General features: G+C 38.5%; 1 protein-coding gene across 1 annotated transcript in view; it reads left to right on the top strand.

Annotated features, from left to right (window-relative positions):
- IKZF3 (IKAROS family zinc finger 3) overlaps positions 1-23,419 on the top strand; it is an 88,735-nt gene that overhangs the window by 20,279 nt on the left and 45,037 nt on the right. The window contains exons 2-3 of the mRNA XM_029927546.1: positions 3,271-3,324; positions 5,519-5,620. Of these exons, the coding sequence (XP_029783406.1) occupies positions 3,271-3,324; positions 5,519-5,620 (156 nt within the window). The remainder of the gene's footprint in view (positions 1-3,270; positions 3,325-5,518; positions 5,621-23,419) is intronic.

Here is a 23,419-nt window from a genome sequence, read left to right as displayed (position 1 = left end):
ACCATCATTTTTATTTTGATACTTCCCTGTCTCAGATTTGGTCAGTGGAAACCCCTTCAAGATAATTTCTATATCCTTTATTATATAATCTTTATTCTGTAAGCGCTTCAGTGCTTTGTGACACAACAAAGTGTTCCAGACTCATCTTGTATTTTTCCCACCCTGAACCCTACAATCAGCCATTTCTCTGAGGAGCTTCATTCCATTAAACGGAGAATGATATTTAGAGATTAATATCTGAGATCGCCTGGGTGGCTCAGTCAGTTGAGCATTCAACTCTTGGTTTTGGCTCAGGTCATGATCTCACAGTTCATGAGATTGAGCCCCACATCAGGCTCTGCACACTGACAGTATGGAGCCTGCTTGAGATTCTCTCATATACATCTATATTTTATATTTATGTGTATAAAGTAGAGCCCATGCATTCACACCAGTACCTTCATTTCCAATACAGTACCACAGGTTTCCATATTTGTAACACCCTTTTCTGACAGAGAAAAACCTGGCTCTTATTACCTTATTATAGTCACTTATTTGATCAATCCTCCTTTATATAACCAATCATCCATTACCACTACCATCCCTTCCTCAGCACAGATGCTTTCCTTGCCTCATTTGGGTTCTTATATCATGTACCATAGCCACTGTGATATTGGACACTCTTTTCAACTGCTCAGGCTCTGACACCTGCACGTAAGACTGTCCCCAATAAGTGGATCCCCTCTTCACCCCTCTCAAGTTCTGAACTTTGCACTAGAGCACTCCTGTGCATAGAAGCTCTCCCCATTGTTCCCATGTAGGTGCCTTGCACACCTCACTTAGGCTCTGAGAACCATACCAGACCACCTCTATGCATAAATGTCCTATTCATTATGCTCAGGCTCTGATTCACGCTAGGGTATCCCTTATCTTGGATTCCCTCTGTATCCCTCTTGGACTCCAGCACTCCAAGTCAGGGAATTCTTCTGCCTGCATGCCCTCTTTAGCCTACTCATGGTCTGACTTCCATGTTGTCTGCCATGTAGAATCCCTCCTTACCTGATTTAGACTTCCCACCTATATAGTCATACTCTTCACACAGCCTGCCCTGGGCTGCTTCCATTCCTTACATGGACATTCCTCTTCCCCATCTTGGGTTTTGACACCCCATACTAGGCTGCCCCTTTGCTTACTTTTAATATATGTGTATATTCCCTGACTTTATGCTTTGGCACTATCATCTAATGAATAATATGTAAAAAGTTTAAAATTAGAATAGAATGTAAGGAGAGTAACTATTTTTCCAAACAAAAACTAAAATATGACTAGATAATAGTATAGAATATTTAGAAATTAGTACTATCCTGAACAGTTTTGTGTATATGAACATTATTAAAATAAGGCACAATGAAGATTTTCTAGCAATGGAGGAATACCTCCTATTGAACCATGCTTCCGACAGATAACAATGGTAGATTCTGAATAAAAAATGAAAAAAAACTATTACCTAAAGGCATTGGAAAATGACCAAACCGACCTGATTTTATGATTCTTTGTTTTAACTGTTTTATGAAACTTTGTTTTAAATTGACTAGGCACCAATTTTAGCCTGGGGGTGGCCAAAACTTGGGTAGATAATCCATCGTTAGACTGACTTAAAAAGTCATAGCAGCCACAGCGGCTGGGAGTTAAGGAGGGAAATCCTGGTATGAAAAAGGCAGAGAGAGCTTGATTTTTAATCTATAAATTCTCTGGCTAATCCAGATCTCTAGTAGATTCTTGAACCACACATATATGGGTCATGCTCTGAGCAGCCCATCTGAGGCTAAAATATTGAACAGAAACTTATGCCTCTCCAAGATCAATTTGTACCAATTTCTCTGAAATTGGTGAAAGTTCTCAGTTCTGGAAAAACCCTCAATCCCGGGCATGCTGGTATATTTGGTTGCCCTCAGTGCTGCTCACAAAATTCAAGTTTGAACCTATGTAAGTTAACTACATGCTTTAAAAAGTAAAATAAAGAACAACAACAACAACAAAACCTCCTATACTCTTTGGAGGAACATAACAGAATCCAGAAATTCTGTAGCATATCATTCATAATGTCCAGGGTACAATCCAAAATTAAGTCATATGAAGAAGCAGGAAAATGTAACCCATACTCAAGATAAAAGGAAATCAATGGTAACTGACTCCAAGATGACATAGATATTGGAACTGGAAGGCAAGAATCTTAAATAGCTATGCTAATTATGATCAAAGATGTAAAAGAAATATGCTTGTAATGAATTAGCAAATAGGAAATCTTGGCAGAGAAACTGATAAAAGAATGAAATGGAAATCTTAGAACTAAAAATTATAATATCTGAAATAGAAAACTCATTGGACAGGCTTAACAATAAATCACAATGACAGAAGTAAGTACACTTGAAAGTATCAAATCTGAATAACAGAGAAAATAAACCATTGGGGCTTGGGGGAGAACAGAGCCTCAGGGAATGTGGGAAAATATTAAACAGTCTAACATGTATACAATTGAAGTCCTAGAAGGAAACGAGCAAGAGGATGGCAAAGAAAAACTATTTGAAGAAATAATAGCTGAACATTAGTGAAAAACATAATTTTACAGAAGCTCAGTGATCCCAAGTGGGATAAATTCAAATAAAATCATACCTCGGTATGATAGTCAAACTGTGAAAAACCAAAAGTAGAGAAAACCTTGAAAGCATTCAGAGAAAAAGAATAATTGTATATAGGAAAACAATAATACAAATATCACTGACTTCTCCTCAGAAACAATAGAGCCTAGAAGGCATCAGAATGCCATCTTTAAAGTGCTGGAAGAAAACTATCAACCCAGAATTCTGTATCAAGTAAAAATGTCCTTTAAAATTGAAGGCAAAATAAAGATATTTCCAAATAAATGAAAACTAAGAAAAATTGACACTTACATAGTTGCATTACTAGAAATGCTAAGGGAAGCTCTTTTGACTGAAGAAAGGTAATACCAGATGGAACCTCAAGTCTTCAGAAAAAAAAGAAAAGTACTAGAAATGTTAAGTATAAAGTTCTAATTTTTTTCCTCTTACTTTCTTTAAAATGCAATTGCTATGTAAATAATTTCTTTTTCTTCTCCTTGAGGTACGTTTTAGGGAGGGTAGAGGGAAAGAGCAGTTCTGCTCTGAAGAGGAAATCTGCTAACGCTTCCAAAATGATATCCTTATTAAATTTAGAATGCTCAAATCTGAAAAAAAATTAAGTAACTAATAATTGTAATCTTTTTCTTTTCAGATATAAAACCAAATGTGGAACTGAAAGGCACTCAGGAACAGTCTGTGCCCACAGGTAACGTCAGGTCTTTCCTTTCTAGAAATATACCTTTACTGAAATTACCAAAGAGAGGTGAATATTCTGATTATAGTAAAAATGCTGTAGAAATGTGTTGGAAAAAAATGTATTTTTCTCTTTCTGATACAAAAATAACTCATCCATTTAGATTATATAAATTATTTGGCAGCATAGAGCCAAACCTAATGTTGATCACTGTTTGGTTTTTTTCCTTTAATTATTTTTAACTGACTAGTTTAAATAAAGACAGTTTTTATTGACCATTGTAGTAGCTTATGTTTCATCAGCTTGTGCTTTTCACTCTAGATAGTGGTAAACAAACTGTTTTTTTGAATGACAAGATAGTAAATATTTTAGACTTTGTGGGCAATATAAAATCTATGTCACATATTCCTCTTTGTTTTTTACAACGTTTTAAAAATGTAAAAACCATTCCTACTTCGTGGACCCATATAAAAACAAGCCATAGCTTGTGACTCTCAGGCCATAGTTTGCTGACTCCTGCTCCGGAATAAACAAGAGACATTTAAAAATAATCTATTTCCAAAAAAATAACTTCTATGTAGGTTGATTAAGTCACTTTGTTTGGATCATAATTTGTGCTATATTACAACAGTAATTACTGGAGTACCTTTTGTTATTACCAGTTATAACCTTATATTTTAATTGAACCTGGACCTCATGTTAGTTGTTCAGGTGTGCACTTTATGTTAGTCATTTTAAGCTTAAGAAAAGTGAACTATTTAGAACAGTGACTTTGTGTTCAGAATACGTTACAAGAGGCAGAAGTTAGGAACTTAATGCGTTTATAAATCAAAACATGAGTCCATGATAACCATATTTTCAGCATCTCTTAGTCATGGATTTTATGAAATATGTTTCTGTTTTACTCCTGTATTCCAGCACAAGTCCTGCTCCATCTGTTGAGTCACGGATGCAGGTGGAAGAAATACCACTGCAGAGTTTCTATCACTTCTCCTACTTCACCTAGCATAAATGCCACAGGATTCAATGTCTTTGACTATTTGTTGTATGTAGTAGGTACCCAGTAAATATTTTATTAAACATTAGAAAGGAGTTTGATAGAGGAGCACCTGGGTAGCTCAGCTTAGTTAAACGTCCGACTTTGGCTCAGGTTGTGATCTCACAGTTTGTGGGTTCAAGCCCCATGTTGGGTTCTGTGCTGATGGCTCAGAGTCTGGAGCCTGCTTTGGATTCTGTGTCTCCCTCTCTCTTTGCCTCTACCCCGCTCATGCTCTGTCTCTCTCTCTTTCTCTCAAAATAATAAACATTTTAAAAAAGGAGTTTGATAGAAAGTGAATGTTTTTAGTTTATTTCTTTTGTTAACATCTTTTTAAGATACTGTTCTTGTACATGAAATAATACCAGTTACATTGTTCCTTTTTTTCTAATGTCTAATATTATCAGTATTTACTGTACAAAAGTATATTTCTGTTAAACTTGATTTTTAACAAGTTTGTTGTTTATTTAGGCATGCTTTTATTATGTCTGCTCTCTTTCACTTATGAACTCTGGTAATACTTTGTATTTCCCTTACTCTCTTGTCTGAGTCTACATCATAGACTTGTATTATCTCTTGTATGAGTCTTGCATTATAGTTATGATATAGTCTTATCTATATCTGCCAATTATAAGCTCCTTGAGGACAGGAATCATTACCTATTCATATCTCTAGGCTTGTCAGCATTTAGTAAATGCTCAAAGAAGTAAAGGAACTCAAGAGCCAATATGTTTTCCACAGAATCACATTTATAATGTGAATAGAAAGGGAAAATAGGATTTGATATACAGTTGCTTACGGGTTTCCTCTTAGGAAAGCATCCTCCCAAATCAGATTATGCAAGTATTTTTGAGCTCAGTATTTTTCATCACTACATAAATACTTCTTGGTCATAAATAGCAATAGCATCCTACTAAGTACTGTGTGACATACCAAAAAAGAGAGAATTTCTATCAGGAAAGAACATGAATGCATTTCAGCTCAGGTGCACCCTGGGTACATTTCTAAACCTCAAGAGTTATTACATATATTTCACTTGGTGTATATATGAAAGGGTTACTGTCTGTCATTGAGAAATTGTGCTGAAATGGGAGTCTACTTAATGCGTGTTTATTTTAAAAAAAAACTTTAAAATTGGACTACGTAGTTAAAATTCTTTTTATCTCCTAGAGGGTCCAGTAATTTTGAACGACTATGATTTAACGAAACCTCATGAAACAGAAAATGTGGACAATGTGGAAGGTCCAACCAATGAAGATGAAGATATAGGAGGTAAGCCATTGTGTACAGACTAAAAATGATTGAGGATAAATATGTAGAAGAAATCAGGAACTCTCCAAGGAAAACTTGTAATCGTGGGTTGAGTTGAGCGTAATTAAGTTTTGTTCATTTTACAAATATTCATATTTAATAATTTGCTAAAGGACATAAGCAAACTTTGAGAATTTAAGGTGCTTATTCAGTGTTCAAGTTATACTAACTTCATTTTTTAAATGTTTGACTCTTTTCTATTGTAAAAATAATACATGCTCATTATAGGAATTGTGGAGTATTTCCCAACATCAACAACCAATTCTCCAATTCTTCAGACAATAACTGGGTGTCCCACAATTCAATTCAATTCTCATACTAACTCCTGGAATTAGCAGAGGACCCACAGGCTAAAGGCTCAGTCCCACAAGATTGTCCTCACTTTAGACACCAGATGAAACTACCGGGTCTCCACGTTACCTACACTTCTGTCCAGCTTGGCTGCAAATGCAGGGCTTTCCACCCCCACTCCCCTCAAGTTTGATAAGTTGCTACAGTGACTCAGAGAATTTAGGAAAGCACTTTACTATTACTAGTTTGTTATGAAAGATACAATTCAAGAACAGCCAGATGGAAGAGATGCATAAGCAAAGTATGTTTAAGAGTTTTTATAGAGGTCAGTATTCAGAACCCACCCAGTGTCTCCCCATCACTTTGTCTTTCTGATGACCAACCCATCCTGACTAGTGCTTTACCCTAAATCACCTCATTAGCATGAACTTGGGTATGATTGAAAAAAAATTATTATAAATAACAAAAGATACTCCTATCACTGAGGAAATTCCAAGGTTTGGGGGACTCTTGGGCCAGGAAACTGGGACAAAAACCAAATTTATCTTTGTATTTTACCATAGCTACCCACTGGTCTTTGACCACAAATTTCTTATATCACAAGGATCATAGGGACAACTTGGTGGCTCAGTCCGTTAAGCATCCAATTTCGACTCAGGTCATGATCTCACAGTTTGTGAGTTCAAGCCCCATGCTGGGCTCTGTGCTGACAGCTCAGAACGCAGAGTCTGCTTCAGATTCTGTGTCTCCCTCTCTCCCTGCCCCTCCCCACTCACTCTCTGTCTCTCTCAAAAATAAATAAAACATTAAAAAATTTTTTAAAAGAATCATAAAAGTCAAGATACTGGCACATTACTACAGTCCATTCAGTCATTAATAATTATTATAGTCCATCATCATATCATTTGAAAATGTCTCTCAGGGTGAGGTCACTCAGGTTTACAGGCTTCCATTTGATTTTGTCAGGTTCCAAAAACAGGAGTGGTCTCAGCAATATATGGCTTCACCTTTTCAGCATCTGGTATAATTGAATGGACAGACAATCTTTATTAGTCTCTTGTTCTGAGCCTTTCTTGAGATTTTAATATAATACTGGATTTCCTTTCATTACATAATCCATTGATTCATTTCTTTACCCTTAGCTACTATTCCTTCTTCTCTTTATCTAACTGAACTTTTCCACTTTGGGAAGGAACATGAGGTTTAGCTGCACTGCTGATCTAGATTGCAGATGACAATACTAATGTAGCAAGTGCCTCCTCCTCAATCCACTCCTGTTCATATAATGTAGAGTTACTTAGGTACAAAACTAGCAGGCTATTTTTGCCACTAGCAGTATAGCTGCATTCACCATTTACCTCAGTTTTGCCAAATGGAGGGAAGACAAAACCTACCTATCAGGCCATAAGGAATTCTGACATAAAGGTTTAAAACTGTAGCTACTTGGGCTGTGTGGGTGACTCAGCTGGTTAAGCGTCCAACTTTGGCTCAGGTCATGATCTTGCAATTCATGAGTTCAAGCCCCACATCAGGCTCTGTGCTGACAGCTCAGAGGCTGGAGCCTGCTTCAGATTCTGTGTCTATCCTCTCTCTCTGCCCCTCCTCTGCTCGTGCTCTCTCTCTCTCTCTCTCTCAAAAATAAATAAATGTTAAAATTAAACAAACAAACAACAAACCGGTAGCTACAGTTTCTTGGATAGGAATCATCTTTGTTTCTGGCATTTGTTGGAGCCCTGGTCCTGTGACTACTGCATCAGGTAGGGAAGAGAAAGTTGAGGTGATACGGGGAAGAAAAAAAGTATGGTCATGAAACCAGTGTCTTCTCCCCTTGGGAAGAATTATAGTCATACCAGTATTTTCTCCCCATGGAAAACATTGCATAGTTACACTAGCATCCTCCCTGATCTCTCTTCCCCAGATCCACCAGAAAAGCAGGAATCTATCAACAGGGACATTCCCTTAATCCTGCTCACACTAAGTATGAGCACACATTCTTGAAGACTGTAAACCAGCCCTTCATGCCTACACATACCCTTGTTTTCAAATAACCAGTGTTTCAGTTGCCTGTTCCAATTCTTTATGAAACTGTTCTTCTGAGGACAGTATCTCTTTGCCCATTATTTGACATTATGGGCTGTAAAGTATGTTCTTGTCCTGAAGAAATGTGATTTGGTGGTCCAGATTGGTGTAGTATCTTCTGATCTGGGTTGTAGGGCTTTTTTGTTTGTTTGGTTGGTTTTTGTTTTGTTTTGTTTTTTAGTACCCTGTCCATCAGCATCTACCACCAGGCAAGCAACACACAGTCCAGAGTCAATGTCTATTCTGTCAACACGCATTTGTAGCCCCCCTGGGGCTACTGGCATTGATTCAGTGTAATCCACTGGCCAGCTATGCATAGGGCCTTACCTCCGAGGAATCTTCCCCATAGCCATAGGCAGCTTCATTTTGGGAAATAGAACAGTTATTATTGGCATTTTCAGTCTCAAAGAGTGCAAAAGGAGTATGTCCAAATTCACCCCTCTTGCTGTGGTCCCCAAATATCTACACCTTTCATGGACACCGGGTGGCCACTTCAAGTACACTGTGATTCCACTTGGTTCCAATCACCTTCTAAGCCTGGTAGGGGATTCTTCTGATGGACATCAACATATCCTACCTACTTCAATGCACATCTCAGATTCTCATAGGATTTCCTATATGGGCATCCCTTTAAAAGACCAATTTTCAGGGTACCTGGCTGGCTTAGTCAGTAGAGTATGCAACTCTTGATCTCAGAGTTCAAGCCCCACCCTGGGTGTAGAGATTACTTAATTAAATATTCCTTATAAATATAAATAAATAGGGGGCATCTGGGTGGCTCAGTTGTCTGAGCCTCCGACTTAGGCTCAGGTCATGATCTCACAGTTTGTGGGTTCAAGCCCTGCATCAGGCTCTATGCTGACAGCTCGGAGCCTGGAGCTGGCTTCTGATTCTGTGTGTCGCTCTCTCTCTGCCCCTCCCCTGCTCATGACCTGTCTCTCTCTGTCTCTCAAAAATAAATAAATGTTAAAAAAAATTTTTTTTAATAACCAATTTTTCTTCTGTCTATCCATATGGCCTGGACACTGGCCACCACTCTTGAGTCAGGTAAAAACCAAAATGTAGAGGTTTTTGTCATTGTTCAATTCTTCAGTCACTGCTAGGAAAATAGCATGTAATTCATCCCACTGATCTGATTTGTTTTACATCTTCAATCAGAATGGTGGTCTTCCAAACAGGATATTATTCATTTACCTTGGAATTGCTATCCAGCAATTCATTGTTGGTCAGTCAATAGCTGTTTATTGGGCACTTCCAAGTAATGCTAGAGTCTGGCAGCCTCATACAGTTCCAAAGCTAGTCCTAGGAGAAAAGAAGCTCTCTGCTTGTCAGTACCTCCTGCTTGCATTCCTTAGGTAGCATAATCCTGTTTAAACCATTTCCATTTTATTATGGAACTGTCCTGGGCACTGCCCTTCCAGAAGCATTAGAGCATTTCTGTGACATCACCTAAGACATCATGGGTATTCCAGATGTTAAGATGGTTTTTTCCTGCAGTCATAGAGGCAGTTTCTTTCTTTTTTTTTTGATGGTTTTTTTTTCCATAATATTTTATTGTCAAATTGTTTTCCATACAACACCCAGTGCTCTTCCCCACAAGCGCCCTCCACCATCACCACTACCTGTCTTCCCCCCTCCCCCCTCCCTTATAGGAGCAGTTTCAATTGCCTCTGCTAATTGCCTCTCAAATGGAATTCTTGATTTCATCATCCTACAGTCATTGCTGGGAAGCACTTGCAGACTTTTGCTGTAAAGTCCAGTCTATGCTCCATATAGACCCATCACACAGAATCTGTCCCCACCAGAGCTGCAGCTTCTCTTCTGCACTGTGGACTTGGGCGAGCTTATCCCTTCCCATTTAGAATGTCCAATTAATAGGACAGATTTACATGCCTTCTGTTTTATGGAAACAGTTCCCTAGTCAGACACAGTGTCCATGCCCATAATACATTCATGTAAAAGAGATGCAGCTGCTTCAAACATGCCAGCTTTCCTCCAGACTTTCCACCTTAATCCTTCAACCCTTCCATACTTAACTGTAGCCTTCACTAGGACTTTATTAACAGGTTTTGGTTTTATAAAGTAAAGTAAAGGATATGTTCCCCAGTCAGACATAATATCCATTTTCATAATACTTTCAGGTAAGAGAGACACACAACTTCTTTAAATGCAGCCTATTTCCAGGGTGCCTGGGTGGCTCAGTCGTTAAGCATCTGATTCTTGATTTTGGCTCAGGTCGTGATCTCACAGTTTATGAGATAAAGCCTTACATGGGTTGGTACTGAGATCCGCGCTGATAGCCAGAGCCTGCTTGGGACTTTCTCTCTCTCTCCCTCTCTCCCTTCTCTCTCTGCCCTTGCCCCCACTTGAATGCTCGCTCGCTCTCTCTCAGAATAAATAAATAAACCTAAAAAATAAACATGCCAATTTCCACCAAACCTCCCCTTTAATCCTATCAACCCTTACATTTTTATATTCTCTCAGTCAAATTGAAGTCCCCTGTAGGGCTTCACATAACAAGCCACAGTGAATAAGGCTCCCATGTCAGGGAGTCCCCAAAACTTTTCTTCTCCACCTCCTAACCATTTTACACCTTCACATGGTGAAGATTTTAGGTCCCTAATGAGAGGTTGAGCCCATTCCTTTTGTTATGACAAAAACTAATCTATCTGACTATTGCCCTAGCTGATTTCAAATCAGATTTCTATTTGTAATCTTTGCCTTCTGGCTTTGTAAGTTCCTCTATGTTGAAGGGAATAGAGTGGACTTGTTTGGGGCCCTTTAATGGAGGCATTCCCTTTGGTCCACCCAACTTTGCACAGTGCTGTCTTAAGACCTTTGTTTCAACTCCATCAATATGTTTCCTTTATCCTGTTTCTCAATAACAATCTTAAGATTTTCACCCTACTGAGAGGAGTTCTTTGACTCTCCCCTTTATTTTTCTTTTGTGTTTTAGCCTTACCAATATTTCCTTTATTCTTCTTATTTCTTAATAACCATTTACAATTTTCCACCTTGTTGGAACACGTCCCTTGACTCTCCCTTCTGCTTTTTCTCATTTTCTAGTTAGTTAACCTAATGTTTTTATTAGCATCTGTAAAACCCAAGAGGGGAAGCTAAGGCAGCAGATTCACTCAGGTTTCTTGGACTGTTGTTTGATTTTGCAGCAGTAAGGTTACATGGGTCCCTGTGCAAAAGGGACCCCCTATTCTAACTGTGTTTTCTTAGATTCTGTATTTGTCTCTTTGGCATTCATTCATCACAGTACTAGTTTTATTAACTGTATTGTCTTATTTTCTGTATTTTGGATGCTTTAATATTTGGGGTCCTTACAGACCTGAGGAAAGACTGCTTTTCCCAGGGATAGCATAATTCTTACAGATAGCAGAAGGGTTAACCACGATCATGCTTTTCATATACAAATAAACAGTCTGTACCTCCCAACCATTTCCTCACCTACCTCTCATACACCAATCTAATATTTTCTATGCCCCAAATCTTCTTACAACCAAGTATATCAGATAACTAGAGACCATTTTATGTCCCCAAATCTTCCAGAACTATTCAAACCAGCCAATCCTAAACTATTTACTCTGCCTGCCTTGCCTTTTCTCAGAAACTCTAATAAAAATGCTAGCTTACCCCCTTCCTCTCCCTATGGAGAGTGAGGGACACAAATCATGAAAGACTATTGAATACTGAAAACGAACCATGGACTGAAGGGGGAGGGGGAGGGAGGGAAGGGGATGATGGTCATGGTTGGGGGCACTTGTGGGGGAGAAGCACTGGGTGTATTATGGAAACCAGTTGAAAATAAACTATTAAAAAAATCTAGCTTAGGATTTCCTTCACTGCTTTTTTCTGCCCCCTGACTTACACTGGTGCTTTCCCCTGTGACCCTGTATGGCATGTGGCAGTACCCCCTCTATGAGTCCTGTGAGTATAATAAACTTCTTCCTTCAAATCTTTGTTCTCATCTTCTCCAGTGGCTTTACCAGCTTCACCATACCATATCCAATATGAATTTACTGAGAATAGCCTCTTAATCCACAGCATTTACCATGACCAGGGTAACAGCCATAGTCAGTGAATAAATATGTCTCTTATCATAAAACCAATCCCATATGGCTTACATACAAAGTATATCAGCTGTTTCATTTCAGTGTTCCACTCGGCATTTATAAATGCAGGCAGATAGTCCTCTGTATGCCTGGATCATGTATAGCCATCTGTGATTGTTCCATAGGGAGCTGTGGGTTGTGTATCAACTCAAACGTGTGCTTCTTCTCTGTAGAATTCAAAACCAAATATACTTGCTCTAAATTAATCACTCTTACTATCCATCTTAGTAATAATTCTTCAAGAAGCTGATGATACTGATTCACAAAATGAGACAACGCCTTCATACTATACCCCCTAGTTTCAGTAGTTTCTTAGTTTTGCCCTCCCTCAGTGTGAACTCTCTTTTTGGTGACCAAAGGTCTTAGAGGTACGCTCTGTTGTTAACTTAAAATTTTACCTTTGGGGGAATCTTTTAGCCTAATATCTGAAGCTTAAACCAACCAAAGTCTGAGCTTGGTCTAGCATCAAGGTTTGAGCCAAGATTCTCATTTCATTTTAGTTAATTCAGATAACAGTAACCAATTTCACCTTTTCCCTGTTATTCTACATTTCCTTATGAATCCACTGAATCAACTCCCCAGGAGTTGGATCCATTTCTGAAGACTTTCGGTAATTTTACCTTTAGTAAGTGATCACAACATAGTTGCTTCTCTATAACATGGGTGATCACATGGCCAGGAATCTGAAGTACCTCATTCCTTGCTCTTTCTTCTTTTATCTTCTCAAAGCACGTGCTTCCATAAGCCTAGACTGTGCTAGCAAATCCCACTCCTGACACCAATTCTGGGATTTCTTTTTCCCAACACCAACAACCAATTCTCCAGACACCAGTTGGGCATCCAAAAATTCAATTATCGAAATAACTCTTGGAGCATATAACCCACAGGCTAAGGCTCAGTCCCACAGAACCCACACGCTAAGAGTTCAGTCCCACAAGATTGCCCCTCACTATAGATACCAGTTGGAACTACCAGGTTTCCACATTACCTGCACTTCTGTCCAGCTTGGCTACAAATGCAAGATTTTTCCACCTACTTTAGGTTTGATAAGTTGCTAGAATGACTCACAGAATTTAGGAGAACATTTTACGTACTATTTCTAGTTTATTATAAAGACTCAGCTCAGGAACAGCCAAATGGAAGAGATGCATAGAGAAAACTATGGAGTTGGAGAGGGGCAGGCATAGAGCTTCCATGTCCTCTATGGGTATACCACCCTCCCATCATCTTGATGTGTACACACCAACCCAGAAACTCTCTGAATCTCATTGTTCAAGAGTGTTTATACACTTAATCTCCAGTCCCTACTCCCCTTTCCAGAGCTTGGTGGTTGTGATGGAAACCCTTAAGCCTTAATTACTTGGTCTTCCTGGTGACTGTCCCATCCTGAGGTTAACTAAGGGCCCCATCCTAATATCTTTAGTATAAACTCATGTATAATTGAAAGGAGGTTGTTATGAATAACAAAAGACACTCCTATCACATAGGAAATTCCAAGGGCTTTAGGAACTCTGTGAGGAACTGGGGACAAAGACTAAATATATTTTTATATTTTACCACAGTTTGCAAAGTTCATAGAAAGAAAAAAAGAAAAATTCACCTCTATCCTTGCCACCCAAATATAGTTTGTACCAGCGCTATGAATAACTTCTAGGCTTTTTGTGAATACTGAGCACTATATTTATATTACCATTGCACACATTTTATGCCAATATTTATGTTGATAAATCTGACCACGGTTACTTTATGAGTGTCACTCAGATCTCATCTCTCATCTCTCATCATTTCTTTAGAGAGATTTTCCCTGACAACCCAGTCACGATTTTAACACACTACCCTATTTTAATTCTCTGCATGGCACTTACCATGGATGATTTTGGAGTTTTATTCATTTCTTTATTATTTTTCTCCCTCCACCTTTTATGAGCCAGGATCTTGGCTGTCTTTTTCACTGCTAGGTATTTGTAGCACCTAGAATAGTATGTGGCTCATAGTAGGGTGTACAAAAAATATTTGTCAAATTTGACAAATAACCTAATAAGTGCAATAACCTAATGAGAGCATTAGGTTAAATATATGTGTGTATCTATGTATTTTGTAAAGGAAAAAAGAAAAAAAAGAAAATCCTTTTTTGAGATCTTTTGTCTTAGATTCTTAAGGGAACAAGAGATACAGTTCTGTGTCTAAAACTTCTGAGATTCAAATCACAGCTTCAACTAACATTCCAGCTCTGCCTTGCTATACATTAATTTGTACCAGTTCTTAACCACAGAGACTAAAAAATGCTGCCTGGCACAGGATGTGGTCATTTGTGCTGAGGAAAGGCATACAATGTTCTACCAGCTTTATGCAACCTCTTGAAGATGCCATCCATGGAGTCACACTCAGAATGAGGCAAACAATAACTGTGCCCTTGGCTCACATTTTTCTGAATTAGTGTTTCTGAGTTCTGATATAGGTGATGCCATTTAAGTTTATGTTTGAACTTTTGGTCTGGAAATTTATAATTTATGTCAGAATTTGCCCTGGATTCAGAAGTAGCCTGGGAGTTTTGTTTTCAGGTGATCAGAAAAAAAAAACACCCAACAGATTAAATACTCAAACATAAACAAAACACCAAACATTTCCTTTCAACAAAAGGAATTTAAAACAAATTTTGTAGAAACTCATGTGGTACAGCACTTCTCTGGGAATCCATATAGTAGATTAGTCCTCTGCATTTTGACCCTGCTCCAGAAGTGCTTCCAAGGAGAAAAGAGAGAGATTTATTCTCTGTGGTCCACTCACTCAGTTGGGGCCATCTTTGACTGCTGCAGCTTCCGGTACCAATTCTATCGCCTTACCTCCAATTCCATGTCAGTGATGAGTGGGATATCAGTGTATGTTTCTCAGTTGTTAGGGGTCTGGGAGTGTCATAACAGTTCTTGGTAGAGACTAAAAGATATAATCAATCATTCTTGATAATTTGGGAAAAAGAAGAAATGGCTCTTTACTCTAAACCCGATTTAAAAAAAATGAACAGGCTAACTTAGCTTTGAAAGATCAACCCATTATTTCATTATTAAACTCCAAACTGATTATTATACTGTTAATGCTAGGATTTAATCTGAATCGTATACCTTTGGAAAAGGTTGTTACAAGGTCTCTGCTTTTTAAAAAGATAAAATGTGATCAGTAGGTACAAACTGTACATGATAAATTGTAAAATAATAGAACTGAAAAGTAGCATTGCCTGATAGAAGATATGCCTATTGCAGAATAAGGTACTTCTGTCAGATGTAGCATAGAGAAACCTTAAGACTAGTTAGGATTATACTTTTAAAGGTAGAATTAATTTTTTAAAGAAAATTTAGGGGGCACCTGGGTGGCTGACTTCAGCTCAGGTCATGATCTCACAGTTCGTGGGTTTGAGCCCTGCATCGGGCTCTGTGCTGAACGCTTGCTCAGACAGGGTCTGGAGCCTGCTTTGGATTCTGTGTCTCCTTCTTTCTCTGCCCCTCCTCTGTTTATGCTCTGTCTCTCTAAAATAAATAAAGGTTAAAAAAAATTAGCTATGATGTAATGATTATAAGCATATTTAAAAGCATGCTTTAGAGGATTCTATTTTATTTAAGTTTAATGGGAACATGTTTTCTAATGTTCTCTAAAAAGTTTTAGAAACTAAGATCTGTCTTGGAATGTTTTAAATTAAAAATAAATCTAATCATGTCTGATTTATATGTTAAAGAAAGTGAAATGTCATGTGCATCTAAGGTTTCAGCTCTTAGAAAACTGTTTTATAAAAAATTAGAAATGCTAACTTTATTTTTCTCTTATGCAAAAACAGACTAATTTTTCTAGGGGGGAAAGGGTTTACCCAATTGGAATTATTGTGTGATAAACAAAGTAAATTATTTGGAAAAAAACTTTAAAAGATATTAACATTAACATTTCCTACCCTCCAGATATTTTGATAATTTTTTAGTTTTTGTTTTGTTTTGTTTTTTAAGTACTCTGTATGCCCAGCATGGGGCTTGAACCAACAACCCAGAAATGATTTTTTATTTTTTATTTTTTTACTATATATTCCTAGAATCCTAGTGCAAAAGTTAACAATTTTTTTCTGTAAAGGGCCAGATAGTAAGTATCTTGGGTTTTGTGGCCAAATGATCTCTGTTGCAGCTTTTCAACTCTGCCGTTGTAGTGTAAAACAGCTATAGAAGATACATAAATGAATGCGCATGGCCATATACCAGTAACTTTATTTACAAAAACAGGCTGTGAGTCAGATTTGGCCTGCAGACCGTAGCTTACTGACTCCTGGTCTAATGTATACATTTATTGTATGATGAGTTAAGAAAGCTTTTGCTCCTTGAAAGGAACAATGTTCATGTAAATATTTCAAAAGGACGTTACAGGGAAGTCTAATACTATTATTTTCTAAATTAGAAAAATACATAGGCATCTCGATAGCTCAGTCAGTTAAGCATCTGACTCTTTTTTTTAAAATCTCATTTTTCCCTTTTTTTAAAGTTTATTTATTTTTGAGAGAAAGAGAGAGACAGAGAGACAGAGCATGAGTAGGGGAGGTGCAGAGAGAGAAGGGGACACAGAATCTGAAGCAGGCTCCAGGCTCTGAGCTGTCAGCATGGATCCTGATGTGGGGCTCAAACTCACGAACCATGAGATCATGACCTCAGCTGAAGTCAGTTGCTTAAAGGACTGAGCCACCCAGGTGCCCCAAGCATCTGATTCTTGATCTCACTCAGCTCAGGTCATGATCTCAAGGTTTGTGAGTTTGAACCCTGTGTTGAGCTCTGTGTGAGTGTGTGGCACGCTCTCTCCCTCTCAAAATAAATAAATAAACTTAAAAAAAAAAAGAGGGGAGGAGCCTAGGTGGCTTGGTTAGTTAAGTATCTGACTTTGGCTCAGGTCATGATCTCTTGGCTTATGAGTTCGAGCCTCACGTCGAGCTCTGTGCTGACAGCTTGGAGGCTGGAGCTCGCTTCAGATTCTGTGTCTCCCTCTCTCTCTCTGCCCCTCCTCTGCTCACATTCTGTCTCTCTTTGTCTCAAAAATAAACATTAACAAATTAAAATGAAAATTAACAAGTACATAGATGGAACTAGAGTGTATTATGTTAACTAAGATTAGCCAGAGAAAGACAAATATCATATGACTTCACTCATATGAGGAATTTAAGATACAAAACAGGTGAACATAAGGGAAGAGAAGCAAAAATAATATTAAAACAAGGAGGGGGACAAAACATAAGAAACACTTAAATGCAGGGAACAAACTGAGGGTTGCTGGAAGGGTTGTGGGTTGGGGGGATGGGCTAAATGGGTACAGGGCATTAGGGAAGACACTTGGGATGAGCACTGGGCGTTATACATAGGGGATGAATCACTGGATTCTGCTCCTGAAATCATTATAGCTCTGTATGCTGACTAACTTGGATGTAAATTAAAATAAATTAATAATTAATTAATTAAATTTTAATTTTAATTTTAATTTTAAAAAATAAGAAAAAAAGAGGGGCACCAGGGTGACTTAGTTGGTTAAGCCTCCCACTTTGGCTCAGGTCATGATCTTTCGGTTCGTTTGTTCGAGCCCTGCGTTGTACTCTGTGCTGACAGCATGGAGTCTGGAGCCTGTTTTGGATTCTATCTTTCTCTTTCTCTGTCCCACCCCTGTCTTATAAAAATGTTTTTAATTTTTAAAAAATTAAAAAAAGAAAAGAAAAATATATATCACTAATAGGTTCGTTTATCCCACACATGTATAGTGATTATAGCTCTGTACATAAATTAATTGGTCACAAATAAAATATGTGGATTCATTGCTGTGTTACCACTTAGTTGGTTCCTCCTTTCTTCTTGAACATTTAAATCTAATAGACTAATGCACTGGAGATATTTACATCAATTCAAGTTAATTTCCTCCATGAGCCTCCTTGTACTATCCCAGCTCCCTCAAGTGTAGTCTCAGGGCTGAGTTTTTGGGAGTGTGTTTAATTAGTACTTGTTTAAGCACCTAACTATACTGTATCTGGAATTGTTTGTGCCTGACAAACTTTCACCCCATTCTGTTATGAACTTTTGAAAAAAAGAGCCCTCGTGGCCTACATTTATACCTTTGTAAAAGTATCTTTGTAAAAAGTGGACTGAAAAACACAAGACCTGAAGATGTTCAGAGTTATTTTTCAAGCCTGGTCATTGACTCCTATGAGCAATTATTATTTCTCTTCTTCTCAGTGGTGACCAGAATGATCTTGAGCAGTAGGAAATAACCAAGGATTCCCAAGTCTTTATTTTTGCTGAGCATTTGTTGAGTGCAGGGGTATCATAAGCACTTCACTGAATACAAAGGACATTGGGACGTTCCTGTTGGGCCTAAGATGTCATTGAGAAACCATAAAGTCAAAAGCAGAAGTTAAAGAAATACTTATAACATGTCAAAAAAAAAAAAAGGAGAATATCCCTATTTCTTGTGCTCCCTGAGGAACATAATGGAATAGAAGCCTCTGGACACCAGGGCTAGTGGTCAGGTGTGTTTCATGTGTACCCAGGGATATACCAGGTAGAGATGAGACACAGTTGATGGAATGTCATCCCCAAAAGGCCCTGTAAAAAAATTAAGGCAGTCGAGTACAGAATGACTGAGGTAGAACCTCACAGCTTTTTGTTTCAGTCTTCCTTCTAAAATTGGATCCCCATTTTGTCATTTCCCATTTTGAATATGGAAGGAAAGATTCTGTCATGAGCAAGTAAGTTTTGAGGTCATGATTTGACATGCATGTGGCTTTACTTTTCCTCTTTGGATAATTAGTAAAAATTCTCTGCATTCAACACACTACTGGTCCTTGATTTGCAGCAGCCCCTCACAACCACCATCTCTTTCTGCCTACATGAGCACTTTGTTCGGGAGCTGCAGTGGGGCCCAAAATTACACAGCGTACCTCAGTATCCTATCCATCAGTACCACTGTTTGTCCTGCCTAAATTGCACATTTACCCTTTGAATCAGTTACGTGGGGCTTCTTTAACAAACTCCCACAAACTGGGGGCCTTAAAGCAACAGTAATTTATTCTCACATTTCTGGAACCCAGAAGTCTCAAATCAGGGTGTCAGCACAGCCATGCTCCCTCTGAAGGATCTTCCTTTGCTTCTCTCTAGCTTCTGCCAGCTCTCAGCAACCCTTGGTGTTCGTTGGCTCATGGTAGTGTGACTCCAACCTCTGCCTCCTACACATGGCCTTCCCCCTGTATACATCTCTGTATGTCTTCTATTCTTATACAGACACCAGTCATTGGATTATCCAGTGTGACCTCATCTTAACATTTACAAAGGTCATTCTTAGGTTTCTGGCAAACATGAATTTTGGGGAGACACTTCAATGCACTACATCCTTTCTGTCTGTAATCTTTACAACTATTAAATACCCTGAAATAAAATAGATGAAATGGATTGCTTTTTAATTATTTGTACACTGGTGATCAATCAGTATTTATATAATTATTTCTGTAAGAGATAGGATTGTACCTGCTTCCACAAGAAAAGTTGAATTTGATAATTTTTGATAGGCCTTAAATTTTCTCTATTGTGATATCTTGTGTGATGAAAGATAAAAAATTTAATTAGAAAGTCTGCTGAAAGAGGTGCCTGAGTGGCTCAGTTGGTTGAGCTCAGGTCATGATCCCATGGTTCAGGGATTTGAGCCCTGCATTGGGCTCTGCACTGACATTGTGAAGCCTGCTTGGGATTCTCTCTCTCTCCTCTCTCTCTCTCTCTCTCTCTCTCTCTCTCTCTCTCTCTCTCTGCCCCCTTCCCAAACACTCACTCTTTCTCAAAGTAAATAAACTTTAAAAAATTAAAAAAAGAAAGTCCGCTGAAAAAAATTCTTCCCACTTTAGGACCTTAGGAGATACAGCAGCTGTCTTCAGCAGCTCCCCATATCAGAGCCTCAGTCTCTTTTGAGGTGTACAACATTTTTGTGCTCATGAGAAATACAAACTACTTTGATGCTTCTGAAAGGGGGGGAAAAAACCCAAGCCACATTTGTGGTTTATGGATGCTAATTACTGCTACATTTAGATGTGTGAAGGAGGGGTCTATGGCTGGAGCGAGCTGGGAGAGACCAAGTCAGCCTCGCCTAGGTGCTCACTGAGGTTCCAGTGGTACTGCTCAGCACACGCAAATATATGCTTCAAAAGGAAGTGCCGTTTTTATCAAAATATTACATCTCTCAAGCCCAGATCAAGACCTGTCACTCATGGGATGCAGGGGTTATCTTACAAAATCAGCAGTGCTTTGCTGCAGAAGTTCACTCACAGGGGATTTCTGTAAGTGCTCACAAACGGGCAGAGGCTTTACTGCTTCTACTGTGTCAAACGGGTAAGTTCTGCTGGTGACAGAACACCTCTCCTTGAATCTTTTTAACAAAAAACATCACTGGCCAAGCTGTGTAGCACAGTGAACTAAAAGGAGCTTAGTAGGAAAATATTTGGCATCTGCAAAAAAGGAATGGGCAGTTGTAATGGTTGACAGAAAAATGCATCTGTTCACTGTCCTTAGTGGGTCCTCAAAGACTCTTTCTCCCTTCCTTTTGTATTTCTTTAACTGTGGAGCAGGAGTGCATGTACCTCCTTAGAGTAGAAACAAGATGCGTGTGAAATAAAACAGATTCCAGTCCAGTTGGTTATCTGTATTCGTGAAACACCCATGTGTGGCTGATAAGTAACTCTCATAGGATCTGATCTTGCCAAGCAAGTTCAGCTGCTCAAACTAAATTTGGCACCAGGCATAGCGACCTGGGCCATTGTGTACCCTGGTGCACTTTAGTAACCACATGAAGGCACCCTGCTGAGGAATAAGTGAGGAATCCCAGTAGTGTGCCAGAGTTAGCTCATAATCCCTTATTAAACTTTCAGGAATTTTGTCAGCCAGTTGACTTCACATTGGTAGCTTGAATTGGGCCATGGTATTTATACCACTGACATCAGCAAATGCTACAAATAAGCCCTTCCCCCACTCTGCATTGGTTTTTAAGCACTTACCAGCACATCACTAGACTGGGAACTGAATGAAATCCTGTTCTGGCTCGCCAGGTCATCATCTTTCATAATCTGTCAGAGGGCCTTTTTTTCTTTTTCTTTTTTTTTTATTTTATAACTTGCCTGAAGGAAAATAGTATTGGAGATGAGAAGAGTATATGAGACTTTTCCACAACAGTTTATCTTTACAGTATGGGAATCACATGATTATAAAGTAAATGAAATAATAGGAGGTACTGTTACAAAAAGCACAAAGCAATGACAGTGAAGTTTAGACTAGACACAACTGACCATCTGTTAAACCTAAAATGTCCCACATAATCATGAGTCGGTTACTTCCTTCTGAATCCCATAATAAGAATTTTAGCTTGCTTCTGTCGGTGAAGGGAGGAGGAGTAGACCGCGGAGGCAGTTACCAGTCTTGTTCTATCCAATTTTATACATACTGCGTTGTGTCAGGTCTTACTGTGCTTTACTGTCTTCCAAGGAGTTGCTAACATGGCGAGGGCAGAGTCTTTTTTAGTGTTATTCTTCTTTTAGGCCAGAGTTTGGGGTATGTAGTAAATGCTCATTATTTATCCATTTTTCTTTCTGCCTTTCCATCCAACTATCCATTTATCCATTCATCCCCTGCCTTGTTCCAAGTGCTCACTAAAAACTGTCAGTCAGTTAAGTAAAGTGAAGAAGAGCATGTGAATATATTTTGGCAATGAGTCTTTTTTTTTTTTTAGTTTTATGTCTTTTTTTTAAAAAATAGTTTATTGTTAAATTGGTTTCCATATAACACCCACAAGTGCCCTCCTCCATTACCACCACCTCCCTTCCCCCTCTCCCTTCAACCCTCAGTATTCAATAGTGTCTCGGGTTTTGCATCCCTCTTTCTCCCTAACTCTCTTTCCCCCTTCCCCTCCCCATGGTCTTCCATTAGGTTTCTCCTGTTTTCCTGTTAGACCTATGAGTGCAAACATATGGTATCTGTCCTTCTCCGCCTGACTTGGGCAATGGGTCTTTTTTAGCTGTGTTCTTCAAACTGGGATATGGGAAGACTTTTCAAGGATGACATGGGGGTGGGTAATTTTGAGAGAATCAGCTTCAATATGTTCTCTTTCCTAAATCTGCCATGCCCTATAAGGCTGCTGTAGTTGAGGTTCTTCTTCCCTGTCTCCCCTTTTACAGTGATCCCTCTCCACTTTGTTAAAGAAGATTTGCCCATCCCAAATCTTACTCTTTGCCCTAAGATGCAAATACTTCCAGGATGCCAAATAAGGAGTCAATTAGGTAACTTATTTTTTAAGATGATTTTTTAATGTTTATTTTTGAGGGGGGTGCAGAGAGAGAGAAGGGGACAGAGGATCTGAAGCAGGCGCTGCGCTTACAACAGTGAGCCCAATGTGGGTCTTGAACTCACAAACTGCGCCAAAGTCAGATACTTAACCAACTGAGTCACCCAGGTGATAAATTGATAATTTCTTTAACCAAACTTCTATAAAATGCACTCCCCTCCATCCATATAATTAAAAGATACACTTCCGGGACACCTGGGAGGCTCAGTCGGTTAAATGTTCAACTTCAGCTCAGGTCATGATCTCACAGTTCGTGGGCTCGAGCCCCACGTCGGGCTCTGTGCTGACAGCCTGGAGCCTGTTTCAGATTCTGTCTCCCTCTCTCTCTGACCCTCCCTTGTTCACATTCTGTCTCTTCTGTCTCAAGAATAAATAAACATTAAAAAAATTTTTTAAAGATACATTTCCAACAAATTTTAGTTTTTATATTTAATAATTATGGATTAAGGCTTGTATTATACCTATTATGTTTTAATCAATGTATGGTAATAATTATAATAACTCAATCCAGAAGAAAATTTTTTAACACAGCACTGCATGGTAACAAAAATTTTTTATTTATATATATATATTGTAGTAGAGACATATGATAGGATAAGCAATAGAGATTCAAACATAAATGAATGATACATAAAGATGAAGTTCTATGGGGAAAATGAAATGGAAATAGAAATTCAGGGAGAAAATTTCTGATTTTTTAAAAAGCTTATTTATGAATTTTTAATCTTATGATGGAGTAAATTAAATCACTAATATTTACATTCCATTGGATACATCTGGAAAAGTGCAATAAGAGTTTAAACCATTATTATTTGCTATAAATAAAATGTGTGTTTATAAAATGTTTAAATTATGAGGGGAGCCTAGGTGGCTCAGTTGGTTAAGCGTCTGA

The sequence above is a fragment of the Suricata suricatta genome, chromosome 17 (genome assembly GCF_006229205.1).
Source record: "Suricata suricatta isolate VVHF042 chromosome 17, meerkat_22Aug2017_6uvM2_HiC, whole genome shotgun sequence".
Classification (NCBI taxonomy): Eukaryota; Metazoa; Chordata; class Mammalia; order Carnivora; family Herpestidae; genus Suricata; species Suricata suricatta.
The sequence above is the reverse complement of the archived record's forward strand: the minus strand, read 5'-3'. Positions and strand labels throughout refer to the sequence as shown.